The sequence below is a fragment of the Mesoplodon densirostris genome, chromosome 17 (assembly GCF_025265405.1).
Source record: "Mesoplodon densirostris isolate mMesDen1 chromosome 17, mMesDen1 primary haplotype, whole genome shotgun sequence".
Classification (NCBI taxonomy): domain Eukaryota; kingdom Metazoa; phylum Chordata; class Mammalia; order Artiodactyla; family Ziphiidae; genus Mesoplodon; species Mesoplodon densirostris.
In genome coordinates, this window is record NC_082677.1 from 66,974,231 (window position 1) to 66,991,992 (window position 17,762).

At 43.2% G+C, this 17,762-nt stretch overlaps 1 protein-coding gene across 2 annotated transcripts in view; it reads left to right on the plus strand.

The window, feature by feature from the left end:
- The window catches only part of UBAC2 (UBA domain containing 2), a 165,261-nt gene that overhangs the window by 112,253 nt on the left and 35,246 nt on the right, over positions 1-17,762 (plus strand). For both annotated transcript variants that reach the window (XM_060080110.1, XM_060080111.1), the window contains one exon: positions 12,965-13,210. In XM_060080110.1, the coding sequence (XP_059936093.1) occupies positions 12,965-13,210 (246 nt within the window). The remainder of the gene's footprint in view (positions 1-12,964; positions 13,211-17,762) is intronic.

Here is a 17,762-nt window from a genome sequence, read left to right on the forward strand (position 1 = left end):
GTCTTAATCTTTCTAGATCTTCACATTTACTTTTTTATGAAAATTTTTTTTCTTTTTTGTTCATTAAAGTGTTACATGCAATAAAATTTACCAATTTGAAGTATACAGTTTGGTGAATTTTGGTCATTGTATACAGTTTTGTAACCACCACAGTCGGGATAGAAAACAGTCCCATCACCCTAAACATGTTTTTCACGCTGCTGTGAAGATCTGCGTACACATTTATGTGTGGACATATGTTTTTACTTCTCTTGGGTAAATGCCTAGGAGTAGAATTGCTAGAATTTATCACATGAAAAATATATGGTACCATATTATCTTACAAAGTGACTGTGCCATTTTGCATTTCCACCATCAGTACGCGAGCATTCCAGTTCCTCCGCCTCCTTGCCAGAACTTCGCATTGTCAGTCATTTTAAGTTCAGTCATTCTAGGTGGCATGTAATTATATCTTGTGGTGTTAATTTGCGTTTCTCTAATCACTAGTGATTTGGGCATCTTTTCCTGTGACTACTAGCCATTCGTATATCTTCCTTTGTGTTGTGTCTGTTCAAATCTTTCACCCACTTTTTCGTTGGGTTACATTTGTATTATAATTAAATCAAAAGGGTTCTTTTTATATTCTGGATATAAGCCCTTTGTTGGATATATTTTGTAAAAATTTTATACCAGTCTGTGGTTTGCCTCTTTGTTTCCTTAACTATGACTTTGAATAAGCAAAAGTTTTAACTTGATTAATTCAGTGTTTCAAGTTTTAAAATAGTTTGTGCTTTGGTATCTTAAGAAATATTTGTTAATCTGATGTCACAAACATTTTGTCCTATGTTTTCATCTAGAATTTAATAGTTTTTGCTGTTACATTTAGGTCTAAGATCCACTTTGAGTATAATATTTGTGAAGTTAAGGGTTGAGGTGTATTTTTTTCCATACAGATATCTAGCATTGTTCCATCAACGCTGAAAAGACTCTTTTCTCTTTTGCGTATCACCCTAGCAGCTTTGTTGAAAGTCCGTTGACCAGTGTGGGTCTGTTTCTTGACTTTCTTTTCTATCTCAGTGATTTATATGTTTGTTCTCATGCCGGTACCATACTGTTGGAGTACTTTTGAGTATGGTAAGTCTTGAAATCAGGTAACATAAGTATTCCAACTTTGTTCATCTTTTTCAAAACTGGTTAAGCTATTTTAGGAACATTGACTTCCCATATGCCTTTTTAAATCAGCTTATAATTTCCTTCAAAAAAGAAAAAATACAGTTAATATTTTGCTTGAGATTGCACTGAAAGTATAGATCAGTTAGGAAGGATTGCCATTTTGGTATTTTAAAATATGGCCACAAATTATTTTCTACTTCAAGAGATGGAGCTTAATTCCCCTCTTCTAGAGTGTGGGCTATACTTAGCGATTCACTTATAGTGAATAGAATATGGCGGGATGGAGTGTGACTCCAAAAGGCTGATTGTAAGAGACACGTTACTTCTATCCTGCTCCGTCTCAGGTCATTCATTCTGGGGGAAGCCAGCTGCCATGTCACAGGGGTACTGAAGCAGCCCCGTGGAGAGGTCTGCATGGCAGAGAATGATGGCATCCTGCCAGCAGTCAGCACTGACTTGCCAGGTGTGTTTCTGAGGCACATTAGAAGCTGGTCCTTCAGCCCCCGTCAGGAGTCCCAGATGCAGGCGGTTAGGCTGACATCTCAACTGCAGCCCTCATGAGACACCTTGAGCTACAGCCACCCAACTAAGCAGTCCCTAGATTTCTGACCCACATAAACTGTACATATAATAAATGCTTATGGTTTTAAGCCCCTGAGCTTTGGATAATTTGTTATTCAGTAGTAGATAACTAGTACAACTATTTTAACAATATTGGGTCTTCCAATTCATAAACATAATATGTGTCTACATTTTTCTAGTAATTCTTTAATTCCCCTTTTTAATTTTTAAATTTTCGACATACAGGCCCTACACATCTTTCATTAAATGTATTCCTAAGTTTTTGTGGGGTTTTGATGCTATTTTAAATGGAGTTATTTTGTTCCAAATGTTTGTTGCTTGTATGTAGAAACGCAGTTGATTTCTGTATATTGCTATTGTATCCTGTAGTTTTTCTGAATTTGTTGTTTCTGGTAGCTTTTCTGTGGATTCCTTTTGGTTTCCTACACATATGATCAACTCATCAGGAAATATGTTTGGTTTATATGTTTTACTTCTTCATTTCTAATCTGTGCCTTTTATTTTTCTTGCCTATTGCACTAGCTAAGACCTCTAGTCCAATGTTAAATAAGAGTGGTGAATAGACATCCTTGCCTTGTTGCTGGTCTTAACAAAGGATTTCGTTTTTCCCTGTTGAGTCTCTATCTGTAAATGCCTAAGTTGTTCTTGATCTTTACATTCACTTTTAATTTATTATCTTTAGTCCACTGTAAGAAGCGGATTTTAACATAAGCCTGTTTTCCCCTCAATTTTAGTTTGTTGAATCAGTTTATGAAAGTGAATATAAGTTTAAAGGGGGGTGCTCTCCTTGTTGAAAGGGAAATTCAAAGGTATTTACATTTGAGCATTCGATTAAGGCTTTTTTCCACGTGCTAGAGACTAGCTGCCTCCCAATGTATTTTATTCCTTCGTAACAGAACCTTCCTCTTCTTTGAGGCAGCAAGGCCTCCAACTACACGATCACATTTCCCAGTCTCCTGTGCATCTAGGTATGGCTGTCAAACTAAATCCTGGCGTCCTGGCTAATGAGCTATAAGCAGACATATTGGTGGGACTTCTAGGAAGGCTCCTTAAAGTAGCCTTTGGTCCTCTTGTTCTTCCTCATTTTCTTCTCCCCGCTGCCTGGAATGCAGTTAAGATGGTTGGAGCTTTTCTAACATGAGGGAGAAATAAATTTCTGTTGTATTTAAGCCACTGTTGTTTGCAGCTTTCTGCTTTATGCAGTTAACCTAATCCTCTTGACGCATGATTTTCTGAAAGAAAAAGCTTAGAGCGGCTTTCTAAGACAATTGGTTAGAAACAATCTGTTATTAGTTTAATTAATTCTGTTCCTATTCTAATTCAACTTTTCAAGAATCAGAAGGATACCCAGTGTTTAAATAGATACTTTAAAATAATATTGAAAAAGCAAAGAGGGCTGTGGGAAATTCATGTGAATCACTTTTGTACTTGACAGAGAACAAGATAGCAAGACTCTTTCAATAAGTGCTTAATTAAAGCCACATGATTCTGTCATGAAAACAACAGTCATTTCATAATTAATCACAAATGGCACAAATAACTTCGGGCATTTCTAACTTGTGTACATACTCTTTGCATAATAAAATGAGTCATTTCCAAAGTTCCTTCCTTCTTTCTTTAGCGTTTTTCAGTGAAGGAGAAGGAACAGGAAAATGTAAGTTTCGTTAGAGCAGGGATTTTCTTTGTTTTGCCTCCTGCTGTATCCCAGTGTTTAGAACACAGCCTGGCACCTTATAGAAGTTCAGTAAATACGTGTTGAATGAATACGTGAGGCCTCAGCGGGCCTGGTTTCCTCAGGACTTGAGTGAATATGAAGTCTGCATGAAGGGGTCCAGACACAAGGGAACGTTTGTTCCCTCAGCTCCTCTTTATCTTGGGATGGCAATGCTCTCCCCCCAGGAAAGCAGCCCCTTGTGTTTATCCTACTGTCCCATTAGATGACAAGTTTCTTGAATGTTGGGACTGTGGTTCACCAGGACCCTGGCAGTGTAGTTTGCCAGGTAGGTTTTTGTTCAACCACAGTTGACTGGAGAAAGAGATCAACAGAAAGCTGAGTGCTGGTGCCAGGTCATGGTTTCTCACCTTTGCTGGCTGTGGTTTCATGCTAACACTAAACAAGACCAGAGGACAGTTGAGGTTTACTCTCTGTAATCAAGGGAATTTCACATGTTTCCACCCAGCAAATTAAATTCTTTTTTCCCTTTGGCCTGGACTTTCAGCTGAACAAGGTCCGGAATGCTCTCTGGTTGCTTGACCTCTGGGCCCTTTACCTGGTCGGGATTCCCAGCTCCTGCCGCTTGAATGCTCTGGTTCCAGCTCTCCCTGCCCTTCGCAGACACAGCCCGCTTGTTCATTTCCACTGTATCTGAGCATCCTGGCCCTGACTCCTGGCCTGCCTGAGATCACTGCCACGGCTTCATCCCTTGTCATTGGGCCTCTCAGCTTGATCTTGGGCTTCTGGGCTCTGAGGGCCTGCCAGACCTCTCCCTTAGAATTTCCCCTGGCCTCTTGACGTTGCAAATCCCAGCAGGTGGTCTATTTTTAAAGCCTCTTTTTTCACAAACTCTGTGGGTTTCAAGAAGACTCTCATTCAGAAGTCCCAGTATAAGAAGGGTTTATGAGTTAATGAAAAAAGTTAAAAGTAATGTGTAAATATAAAGTAGTATAATAAATAAGTGATACTCTCTCAAGGCTTTTGGGAGTAATGAGGTATAACTTAGGTAAAATGTAATGTGTTTATCTTATCCCCCATCTTCTCATAGAATAGGGTGATGTGATTATCAAATATTTTTAGGAAACTAAATTCTTAAAGCTCTTTATATTTTAATCCTTTGTGTGAATACCTGTGTTGACCAAAAAATTAATCAAGAGTCAATCTAAGAAAGCATGGAAAATTTTATCCAAGCCAACCCAAGGATTATAACCCAGGAGACAGCCTTTCAGAGAGCTCTGAGGACTGTTCCGCAGGGAGAAGGGGGAGGCCGATACACATGTGATTTTGACGAAGGAGTACATGCAGTCAAGCACACATCTTAGTAGAAGGTTACTGCTATTTGCAAGGAACAGATACCTTAGTTCATGGTTTTAGTGCTTTTCTAAGTATGCAGAGATGCAAGAAACTAAGTTTATAACATTTTCTCCTGAAATATCCGTCTTAAGAGCCAGTTCTGTCTGTTTTCCCAGAGCACAAAGTGCTGCATCCTGAGCTTCACCTTGAAGTCCTTTCAGAGTGTGCTGCTGCTGTAGGTCAGCGACTGCAGCGGCTAATGGCTTGCTTCTTGGAGAACTGGATGGTGGGCAGCGTTGTTTATTCTACAGTCCCTTCCCTTTCGGTCTTAGTATTGACTAAGGTTTGGGAGGCATTTCGTGACCAGTTTTTCCCACTGTGCTTAGGAATGCTCATTCCCAGGTCAGAGGAGGATTTCACTGATAGGCTACTCAGTGCTATTACTGGACTAGGCCCTGTTAACAGTAGCCAAAAGCCTCTGGACCTCCTGTCTTACTAGTCTATTATGGTCTAGGAAATGGTTCCCTCTTGTTGCTTCTTCCCGTATCTAGGGTCACACTGTTACAATCATTGATCTAATAGGACTGTATATTTGGTCAGTTGTTTCAAGTCACCTAATCATCATTTATTTTACCACACATTTGGTAATGCAAAAAAACAATAATCTTGTAAAATAGGCAGAATACAAGTAACATAGCCAGTAAAATTAATAAGGTGATAAGTCAGTACCTAAGCTAAGAGCTAAGGTGCAGCCCAGTATCTCCCCAGGTTGTCTGACCAGTCTATTCTGCACCAATCTCTAAGGAAAATGATATGTTGGCATTGTACCTAAAGTTCACCTAAGGTGTCCGCGTGTACAAGGCAAGTGGTGGGTCATTGTGACCATTTACAGGATTGAGTAAGGAGTGTTATCATCTGAGGAGTTACGTACTGGCGCCAGAAGGAGAAAGATGGATCTTTGTGGTTGGGCAGGTATTTCTGCCGTAGGGGACGTCTGGCTAACACATAGTGCAGATGCACAGTGCACACCAGAGGAGGCGGAGGAGGACAACATGGGCAGCGAAAGTTTTGTGTTTGAATTTTTCTTCTCTTGCCTTAAAATATGAATTTTAATTTCACCATCTGAAACATTTTACAGTAGCACTTTATTTGTTTGACAGCTTGAGGTCAGGCTGATGTATCAGAGGCGTGGACAGGTGAATTCTACCTTTTTTGTCACATGGGAAATACGAACTTAGGACCAAAAAAGTGTGTCTACTGGCACCTTTCCAATTTTCTTTAAAAGAATGTAAGATGACATTTTGGGGGTTTTTTGGACCCTTCATTCACGATTCTCCCAGCAGGTGCTCTTCTAGGTGCTACTAGGTGCAAACAGTGATCAAAACCAACCAAAATTCTTCCCCTTCCAGAGCATACATTCAAATAAGTAACCCTTAGAATAGAACTTTAAGCCAGTGAGCACAAAAGCCCTACTTTATCCCTGCCAGAATTTGCAGTCGTGCATTTGTTTATTACTGGGTAGGATGTCCTAATTCTTCATAGGATGTTCCTACTGATATTGAACACATAATTTCATAGCTGTATATGTGATGGTGAGGGGATAGATATGGGCAAGAGAATGAAAATCTTCGGCCTTCTTCAATTCCCTGAAGGAATCTATGACCAACCCCGCCCCCCCATTAAGAACTCGCCCCCTCACTAAATTGTGAGCTCCTTAAGTACAGGCAACAATTATACATTGTCGTTATTTTTTTCTGTATTTCTTTAAAAAGTATATGATTTCATAAAGCATAAATAACACTGTATTAATGGGTTTATAACATATATAGGTATAATATAATTAAGACAGCAAAATAGCACAGTGAATGGGGGTGATGTTAAATGGAATTATACTCTTGAAGTTTCCTTTTTTTTTTTTTTTTTTTTTTTTTTTTTGCGGTATGCGGGCCTCTCACTGTTGCGGCCTCCCCCGTTGCGGAGCACAGGCTCCGGACGCGCAGGCTCCGGACGCGCAGGCTCAGCGGCCATGGCTCACGGGCCCAGCCGCTCCGCGGCATATGGGATCCTCCCAGACCGGGGCACGAACCCGTATCCCCTGCATCGGCAGGCGGACTCTCAACCACTTGCGCCACCAGGGAGGCCCTGAAGTTTCCTATATTTTAACTGAAGTAATTCAGTATTAACTCTAAGCACCTTATGTGTGTATTGTAATCCCTAGAGCAAACACAAGAAAAAAATATGAGCTATTGCTAACAAAATTCCATTAAATAAATTAAAATGAAATACTAAAAAATATTTGCTTAACACAAAAGGAAGTAAGAAAGGAGGAACAAGAAGCAAATGAGATAGAACCAAACAGCAAAATTCAACTATGTCAAGGTAAGTACATTAAGTGTGACTAGGTATACCTAACACATTCATCAAAAGGCAGAGATTGTCAGACTGGATTTAAAAGTAAGAAAGTGCTATATGGCGTCTACAAGACACACTTTAAACACAGACACAAAAAGGGATGAAAGAGAATGAAGAAAGATTAATCATGGAAATAGAAATCTGAAATGGCCATATTAATATAAGACAAAATAGATTTCTATGTGAGTATTACTCAGAACAAAGAGGGATTCTTTATTATGACAAAAGGGTCAGTGTATGTGTGCCTGATGACAGTTTCCAAATACACCACCGTTTTCCAAATACATGAAGTTAAAACAACTGTGGACAAATGGACAAATTCACAATCGCTTTGAGACTAAAAAATACAAGTGTTTAATTTTTCACTTAATTCAAATCTCACAGTTCTGATTTGATCAATTTTTTTTCATATTTTGTTATATTTATAACAACATTTTGCTGTCTTCAGCTAAATCAGCGTGATTTTGCTGTTATACAGCTCCATTTTCTATCTTCCTTTTTATCCAGATCTTCAGAAAAGGAATCCTTACTTCCTCGCCTCCAATTCATTATTATATATTTTGGCCATATTTACTTCCTGTCTCTTTCTTTATTACATATATATATGTTTGTTACAGAGAGTGCTGCCCCGGACGCCTCCCCTTCCTTCTCCCCTCATCATCCTGCTGCAGAAGAAACCACACTCCGTGGTTCTGTACTTACTACATGAGTATGTGTCCATAAGCAGTAAATACTAGCATGTTGTGTTTTGAAGTTATACAAAAAGATGAATACAATATGTAATACCTTTTTAGAAACATATTAATACATGTACACCGAGTTTATTTAACTGCTGTTTAGTATTTTGTGGGATGAATAAACCACTCTTTAACCATTCCTCTCCTGGGACACTGTTCCCTAGCTGTTACACAGAGCGTTGCAATTGAGAATTTCCTGAAATACACCTTTGGCAGCTCTGCTGGGTATTGTCAAATTGCTCTCCCCAATGGTCTGGCCACTTTGCCTTCCCTCAGGACTGTGGGAGAATTCTCAGTTCCCCCTCATCCTCACGAAAACTTGAAACCAGATTTTTCAATTTTTGCTTATTTTTATTATATTTAACGTTGTTCAGTTAAGATTTGCAATTCTCTAAAGGCAAGTGAGGATAAACATCCTTTCATGTGTTTGTTGGACATTTGAATTTCCTTTTCTTTTTTTTTTTTTTTTTTTCTTTTTTTTGCGGTACGCGGGCCTCTCACTGTTGTGGCCTCTCCCGTTGTGGAGCACAGGCCCCAGACGCGCAGGCTCAGTGGCCATGGCTCACGGGCCCAGCCGCTCCGCGGCATGTGGTATCCTCCCGGACCGGGGCACGAACCCGCGTTCCCTGCATTCACAGGCAGACTCTCAACCACTGCGCCACCAGGGAAGCCTGAATTTCCTTTTCTGAAATTGCCTTTTCATCTGCTTTATAAATTGGGTTGACTGTCTTTTTCTTACAAATGGATAGTTTCTTTATGTTCTGACGCTACCTTTGTTGAGGACAAGGACCTTCTCCCAGGCTCTTGTTGTGTTTCCCTTCATTTATGGTAACTTTTGGCCCCCTGTAGCTTTTATTTTATTTATTTGTTTGTTTGTTTTTGGCTGCATTGGGTCTTTGTTGCTGTGCACGGGCTTTCTCTAGTTGCGTCGAGTGGGGGCTACTGTTCGTTGTGGTGTGCGGGCATGCAGTAGCTTCTCTGGTTGAGGAGCACGGGCTCTAGGCGTGAGGGCTTCAGTAGTTGTGGCTCGCGGGCTCTAGAGTGCAGGCTCAGTAGTTGTGGCACACGGGCTGAGTTGCTCCACGGCATGTGGGATCTTCCCTGACCAGGGCTCAAACCCATGTCCCCTGCATTGGCAGGTGGATTCTTAACTACTGCACCACCAGGGAAGTCCCCACTGTAGCTTTTAAATTGTAAATTAGATGAATGTGTGTTTTCTTTTATAGTTTGGGCTTTATGTTTCTTATTTAAAAATCCGTCCTCATCCCAGTGCCAAAAAGATGTTCCTCCTGTATTTTGTGCAGAAAGATTTACAGTGTTATAAATTATATTTGTGTCCTTAATCCATTGGGAATTTATGTGTGGTGTCAGGAAGGGAGAGCTGTTTTGTCTTTATCCTTATGTGTGGCCCGTGTATTTTTTTCCCGTTTAACGCACCCATTTCTGCTGTGAACCAGGTGCCTTGTACTGGAGTCTTTTTCTCTGCTCTTGCTCTTTACATCGATTTGAGTAGCTCTACGTAAAGACCACACTGTTTTAATTACTCAGACTTTATAGCATACTTTGAAATCTGATAGGCCTTATTATGTTCCCCAAAAATTATCTTGACTCTTCTGGGTCATTTATTCTTTATTTTTAAATCTTTTTATTGTGATGCATAACACACACCAAAATGTGCATAAACTATAAATGTCATGAAGCCAAACAACTCACTATGAAGTGGACACACCCGTAAAACCCTATGCAGGTCAGAGCACTGCCGGCCCCTGGAGCCCTCGGTACCCCTCCCTTCTGTGACTGCTCTCCTGGCGCAGATGGTCACCACCGCCATGCTTCGCTTTATGGTTTTCCCACTTGACTGATCCATTTACAAAGTGGAATCATAATGTGTGCAATCTTTTGGGTCCAGCTTCTTTTTCCCAACATTATGTTTCTAAGCATTTAAACCTTAATATTCCATACAAATTTTAGGATTGTTATTTAAGTTCCAACCAAAAAACCCCAGCAGTCTCTTTTCTATTATGTTGAATATATATATTAATATGGTGAAAACTGATGTCTTAACAATTTTGCATCTTCCCATTTGCAGGTGTGATGTTATGATATCTTTATTTATTACTAGAGTGTTTTTTTAATGTCCCTTATTACAGTTTTTTAGTTTTCTATAAAAGCCTTATATATTTTTTATTAAATTTATTCCTAAGTATCTCATTGTGTTTGTTGCTGTGTCTGCTCACAGCTCATTGTTTTTCCTTCCTCTAGGCAGTCAGTATTTGACCTCTGGTTACTTTTGTTGACTTAAAGAAAAACACACAACATAAGAGTTGTGAGTTTAAGGTTTATTCAGGGTCTTACTGAGGACTGTAGCCTGGGCCGTAGCTCTGAGGAACTGCTCCAAAGAAGTAGGGGAGGCGCCAGTATAATAAATGTGAATTTTTTGGCTGTGAAATACATCTAGTCAAGTATACATCTCAGTCAAAGATTACCACCAGTCAGAAAGAGCAGAATCTCAAGTTAATTTTAGTGCTTTTCTTTGTATGTGAAGCGGCAAGAATCCGGGGTCATTGAAATTCTTCCTGAGATATGCATCTAGCCCTCTAGGGGCCTGTTTATCTAAAGCACAGAGTGCCTCGTAGGGATTTTTCACCCTGAATTCTCCTCAGGGTGTGCTGTCAGCGGGTGACTGCTGTGGGTTGTGACTTACCCTTGTATAATGAGCTACGCTCTTTTGTTCTTTTTTGTTCACACTTTCAAGGATTTCTTTCTCTGTTTCACTGTGATGGATCTAGATATAAATTTCATTATGTTATCCACCTTGGGACTGTTGCACTTTCAATCTGAGTATCTGTATTCTTTATTAATTCTGGAAAACTCAGCTATTACCTCTTGAAGTATAGTCCCCTTCTTCCTATATTTCTTCTGTTGTCTTTTTCTGGAAGTTCTGTGAGACACACACGGAAGGCCTCTCTGTCTGTATGAAGTCCACATGTGTAGAGCCCCCGGCCTCCCCTGTTGGCCTGCTCTACCCACTCCAGAGCCTCTTTGATGCAGGCCCTGCAGAGCTTTTACCTTCTCCCTCTAGAGAAGGGAGAGGGTAGACGGGGGATCTGCTAGGTGAGGGGAGGAACTGGGGTTGCTTCTTGCACAGAGTTCAGTGATCCTCCACTTCACTCCCACCTTCACAGTGTACCTGGTGCCTCTAATCCCTGAGTCTGTCAGGGGGACCCTCTCCCTCATTTGGATTTACGCTTCTCATATGCTAAGTATTTCTAACCACTCAATGTGTTTTCCATTTTGTTAGTGTGGTTGAGGATTACAGATGCTGTCTAGTTTCAGTGAATGTGAAGTTTGGTTCTGTTTTTGTTTTCTTTGTCGTTTTGTACCATTTTTGAGAGAAGTAGCATAGAAATTATTGGAAACCAAAAGTCCTTTTCCATCCACTCTTCAACCTCCTCCAGTGTGTCTTTGGCTCCTACCACTGCACCAAAACTGTTCTTAATTTTGCCAAATCCAACAGTCATCTTCCTCTCTCTGTCTTACTTGAACTCTGGGCTACATTAGACATAGCTGACTATTCCCATCTTAAAACACTGTTCTCTTAGCTTCAGTGGTACTAGACCCTCCTAGTTTTCCTCCTTCTCACTGGCGGCCCCTCCTCAGATTTCTTTACTGGCTTCTCCGACTCTGTCCATCCACAAGATGCTGGTGCACCCTGGGTTCCATCCTAAGTCCTCTTCTTTCCTCTGTAATACGTCCCCCCGCCCTCATTATCTCCTGTAGTCCTGTTGCTTTAAACACGGTCTTATACCACTGACTCCCAAATCTTTATCTCTGCAAACTTTTCTCTTGAGTTCCAGATTTTTATATCCAACAACCCTCTTGATAGCTCCACTAAGATTTCTAATGGATGCTCCCAAGCTCATCCCGGCATTGCACTTGCTGTTTTCTCTGCCTGAAACGTTCTTCCTTCAGTTCGTCAAATCACTGGCACCTCACTCTCCTTAAGAACTCTGCCCGACTGTCACTTCCTCCAGACCTAAAGAAGGTCCTTGCTCCAAGTCACCTTATTTTATTTCCTTCATAGATCTTGTCTGCAATTGTTTTGTGTGTTGGCCTGTTTACTGTCCAATCTCCGTATTGATCACGACTACCTCTGTAAGAATAGGGCTTTATTTATCTTGTCTTCTGCTATACTTTAAGTGCCTAGAACAGCACCTGGTATATAGCAGATGCTCAATAAATTTTTGCCTAATTAGTTAATTTAACTTTTATTAGTAAAACATTAAAGTGTACTCTTCTCTTACTAGACAGAAATTGGTCAACTATGTTCTAATTTGGTATGAATAACTTATCCTAAGAATCAAATTCACAAAATTAAAGATCTCTCTTTAACAAAGGAATAGCCATTCTCATTTTTACCTAGGAAACCACAGAGACTCCTTAGACTTCTCTTACCGTATAAATTGCCTTAAAGATGAAAAATAGCCTTATTCGTAAACAGAATTTTTAATTGCTAACTATTGGCAAGGATTTTAAAATCTAGGAAAAATACTTGCAAATTTTATTAAAACACTGTATACATTTTAGGTAGTCTTTATTTTCTGATAAACGTATTGTATTTACATATTTGATATTGATGCTGGGTCACATCATCGAATATCAAAGTTGTTTTCTCTCAGTATCTCTCTCTAATGGCCATCTGCCAATAAGAATAACCACAGAGTTAGTACCGTGTGAAAGTGTTTTGATAATCAAATATTTCATGGCTTTTTTTTTAAAGACAACATTGTTCTTTTAAATATTGTACCAGTACTTTGCGTGTTAAATAGTTAGGATTTTGCTGTCTCTTCTAACTTAATAAAAACACATTTGTTTACTGAGTAAATTCAATTTTTTGTTGGTTTGTGCTGCTTAGTATCCTGCAACCTGATAGGAGTTCTGGTTATCACCTGACACTACAACAGTGAAGGGAAACACCACCTGAAGTGTTTTGCGGTTATTGATTTCTACGTTAAGTATGTTCTTTAACATCTTATGACATTTCAACAATCCAGCTGGACTCTTTTTCTTGTAGATTTCCGGGCTCTGCTACAACAGCAAAATGCTACAAGTTCATGAGGTGCTCCGCGTCCCCAGCTGGATGGCACAGTTCTGTTCTTGGACACTGGAGCCCATCTTCTCATCTTCAGAACCCACCAGCGAGGCCAGAATCGGGATGGGGGCCACGGTAGACATTCAGAGACAGCAGAGGGTGGAGCTGCTGGACCGGCAGCTCATGCTGTCGCAGTTTGCACAAGTGAGGCGGCAAAGACAGCAGCAGGTAAGCGACGATAATCACAATGGGAAATTCAGGAGTACTCAGGGGCCTGCGTCATTTTCTCCTCTGAGACTGTATGTGTGCATTGTATCATAGATACTTTGACGTGTTTCCAAGTGGAATGTAGGTCTCTGATAGTGGCTCTTCTTAGTGTTTTCTTTTTAAGGTAAAAAACAGTAACTTGCAGCTGAAAGACTGGTCAAACTGGACATTCTTGCTCCACTTCTATTAGATAAGCACGATTTCTTAGAGAAACACCAACCTAGTTAACAAGACGGGATCTTTATCTGTTCTTATCATCTTGTAAAAGCCACAGTGTCTTCCTGTTAAAATGCTTATTACTGTGTGCTCTGGACTGAAGAGCAAATGTCAGACTTCTTGATTTTCCTTGGTTGAAACGGAGAGAATATGAAGGTAAGAAAATTTTCAAGGGAACAACCAACAAGTAGATCAGATAAATACTGTGTTTTCTTAGCCTTGTCAATAATCGTCAGGAAATACTGAGCATTTATCCACAAAAACTGCTCTATCCAAACAATCCAACACCACACTGGTCTTTCCAGGGTTACTCTGTGTCAGGCTGAAACCTCATACCTGGTCCTTCTTTGGCACTTCTGTGATCCAGTGCATTGGGTTCCTCGTTTCTTGTCTCCATCCCCTTTACCCTCTGGGGTATGAGAGAGAGTTCTGTTCTCTCCTGCCATCTCCCGATCTCCTGCCTGCATTGCGTGTGAGAAGTAGGTCTTCATCGCGTGTGGTCTGGAAAGTGAAATCAGGCGTGATGTCCCTGGACGTCAGTGGAGAGGTGGGTCCCAGAGTTTCTGTCTGGCGTGGGAAGAAGGGGGCCCCTTATCAATGGGCCGAGTCTGCAGGTAAAAGAGAGAAGTGAAGGCTGTTCCCTACGGGTGTATTTGAATTTGAGGTGACTCTGGAACATACAGTAAAGGTGCCCCTGGTGTAGTTGAACATGGAGGACAGGCATCACTCTTGGAGAGGTCAGAGCTGCAGATGCAGATCGTGGATTAAGTGTGTAGGGTTGGGAGGTGAGTCCTGTAGGAGCATCACATCCAGGATGAATGTAGGCTATAGGCTAAGCCTGTATTTAGCGGGAGGAAGTGGTAGATCCTTTGAGGAAACAGAGGGAAGAATGAAAAGTATGAGAACCCAGAACAACCAGTGTCCAAACAACTGAGTAATAACGAGTGTAACTATTTTCTGATACAATGGACAGAGCTATGAGGGAGAGAAAGAGGTAGTGTCTGATTCTGAGGTTCCTGGCTTAGCTAAGGAGAGAGATCAACGACAGCACCCTCCCACCACCATCAGAAGAGCAGGCGATGGGAAATACACTGACTGGGGTACCTTCAGGCTACCTGGGGGGAGATTCCCTGGTAGATAGCTGTGGTCTTGTGCTCATGAGCAAAATGAGAGGTTGTGGTTCTGAGGTTGGTGTCCCCAGGCACACTCTCGTGTGTGAAGTGGATCGGAGAACGCCGTCAGCATGAGCATCTTTGGGGGAGTGGTGGTGAAGCGCAGAGGGAGACTTCGAGCCCCAGTCACAAAGAAGGCCCGAGCCAAGCTTACGGTGCCCAAGCCCTGGGGTTGCGAGAGACCTTCCGAGTCGTCCCAGATTCAGAAAGGTGTTGGCGCAGATTGCAGGCGCCTCTCCCCAGATGCACGCCATCCACAGAGCAGGTGTTACTTGAGAACCATCAGGTGCCCACCCCCCGGCAGCAGGAGGATGGAGGGGGAGAATCTAGGTCGCAGACCCGATGCAGATCCGTCCAGAGCATCCGCCCCTTGTGCTGCTTGGATCTTCTTGTTTTACTTAAGTTCTCGGAGCAACAACTCCAAGATTGCAGTGGTGCTCTTTTCCCAGGAGAAACCTTCAAGAGGAAGGTTAGCAGGACAGACTGCATCCCCTTCTGCTGAAGCTGGTCTCGAGGATACACTGACGACCATCTCCCTCGTCTGTTGTCCACGTGAGAGTCCCCACCCTTGGCTGGAAGGCTTACATGATGAAGTGACACATGCTGTCATCCCTGTGGGGTCTGGGTCCCTGGTCCCCAAGCCCTTCCCGGCTGTGTCTGCTGCACTTGTCTGTTGACTGTAGAAACTGGGTGAGGAAGTTCAAGAGGTGCCCTCGCCGATCACCCGAGGCCGCCCGTGATCTTCCCTCCCCTGTTCGTGCCCGTGGCTGTAGCTTTTCCTGATGATCAGGATTAATTACTCCTGCCGGGATAATGACTCCTTTCCTTGCCTGCTGGTCTTTTGGCACAAGAGCCCAACCTGAATGGGCAACAGCTGTAACTTAAGATGTAACGGTATTCTTGCTTTGTCCCCGATGGAAGCGTTCCCTTCCTGTGAGCCGAGCTCTGTAAACTGCAGAATCCGGAGTTGTGGGACGAGAAGCCCAGATTCCCCAGGTGGGTCCCCTTGAGGGAGGATAATCAGGGTCACTTCTCCTTCCATCCCTTGTTTCCAAGGGCTGTGTGTTCCGCCTGCTGGGGACACAGCACCCGTGTGAAGGTTGTTGATTTAGGGTCTGTACTGCACACTAGAGCCTCAAGCGCTGTCCTTGGCGGGTACCATCTCCAGGTCGGTGTCTCACTCCCACCTTCACCTGGCTACCCATTGGTCTGGCGAGCTGGTAGTGCCTGGGTCGTGCTGTGTGAGCGTCGGTGTATCCCGTGGTCTTGGTACTGCCGCGCCCTCTTTGCTGGAAGCGGGCCTTGTGGTCTGATGTGATGTCATCTGGAACCCTGGTCAGTACCTCATGCCCTCTGCCAACCCACAGAGGTGGTGCTTAGCGACAGAAAAGGCAGGCAGCCCCATAACCAGAAAATGTGTCAGTTCCAGGTAAAATGAATTGCTGCCTGTAATAGTCAACTCAGGTTGCCCTAACAGAATAGCACAGACTGGGCAGCTTAAATAACAAATTTTTCCTCGTTGTTCTAGAGGCTAGAAGTCCAAGATCAAGATGCCGTCCGGGTTGGTTTCTCGTGAGGACTCTCCTTGGCTTGCAGGCAACCACCTTCTTGCTGTGTCCTCACATGGCCTTGTCTTGGTGCCTGCGTGTTCCTGGTGTCTCTTCTTATAAGGACACCCGTCCCATTGGATTAGGGCCCCATCTTTATGACCTCATCTAACCTTAATTACCTCTTTAAAGTCCCTGTCTCCAAATACAGTCACATTGGGGGTTAGGGACTTCAGCCTATGAGTTTTCGGGGACCATGTTTCAGTCCATAACGGTGCCCCTTCCAGATTGAAAAGGGCCCAGTATAGTCTACCTGGCTCTGTGGCTGTTGGTTCTCCCTGATGGATGGTGGCGTACGTATCAGGGCTCAGCACGGCTCTCTGTTACTCAGGAAGCTAAGTCCACCTTAGTGAGTGGGACCCATGCAAGTGGGGCTCCTTCCCGGCCATCTTGGCTGCTCTGTTCACCTGCCAGCCCTGGGATGGCCGGTGACAGAGGCTGGCTGACGTCAGTCTGCCGAGTCATTCTGTCTCTCTCTTCTGTGCTGGATGTTCACAGCAAACACTGGAACCTAGATGTCACGCTTCATACCTGTTCCTTGGCTGGACCCACATGACTCTTCCCAGGCCTCCTTGTCCCCTACCTTCCCATCCCCTGACCACCTAACCAAGTCCTTCACCACGTCCAGTGACTCCCTAGGTGTTATTACCTCCCGCCACCTCTCTTTCCATGCAAAGCGGACGACCAAATGCACTGACCAAGCTCATCCCATTGGGAGCGTTTGTCCCCGTCACTGTCCTTCAAGGTGACCCCTGAGTGGAGCTATAGTGCAGCCATGGTCTCTTTCCAGCTTTCAGTTGTGTACCAAGCCAACCCATCTATGAACCGAATTTGGCCATTTTCCTCCTTGTCACTTGGTGGTTAGGGACCCACCCCCATGTAGCAGGAGGTGTGAACTGGAGAAGAGGTTCTTATGCAACAGAGGTTATCGACATGGTGGTCTTGGCGAACCTGCTTGTGCAGCTCGCCTGTGCCCCCCGCCCTGCTCGTGCTGACCCTGGATACACCACTTACATCGGACGATGGCTTTCTTTGGTCCCACCTGACCACAGAACTTGGTAGGTTTCACACTTCTGGCCACGCGCTCACTCTGTACCCGTGGTCAGGCGCTTCCTGTCCCCCAGGGTCCAGCAGCAGTGTTTCAAAAGTGTGTAATTCTCTGCTGTGTATGCGTGCCCTTGCTCCAGTGACCTGGACATCCGCATCATGGTGGTCCTCTGTGGCTCGCTGCAGACTCCACCCGGTGTCTTCCCCACCAAAGATACTTTGAATATCATAGTATCTGCCGGGTTGCACAGCCCAAGCATCCGTGACTGAAACAGACCAAAATCCCCGCCCTCTTGGAGAGGGCCTTCCAGCCGGGCGACTGTGAAGTGACGTCCTTTGGTCTGGCTCTCCCCGCTGCGTGGCAGGCTCTTCCACTTTCCGAGGTCAGTCTTGCCCACAGTTCAGAATCCCAGCTCCTGGGCTCTTGCCGCAGACTTCTAATTGTGCTGGAGAGAAGAGCGTGTGGTTCTT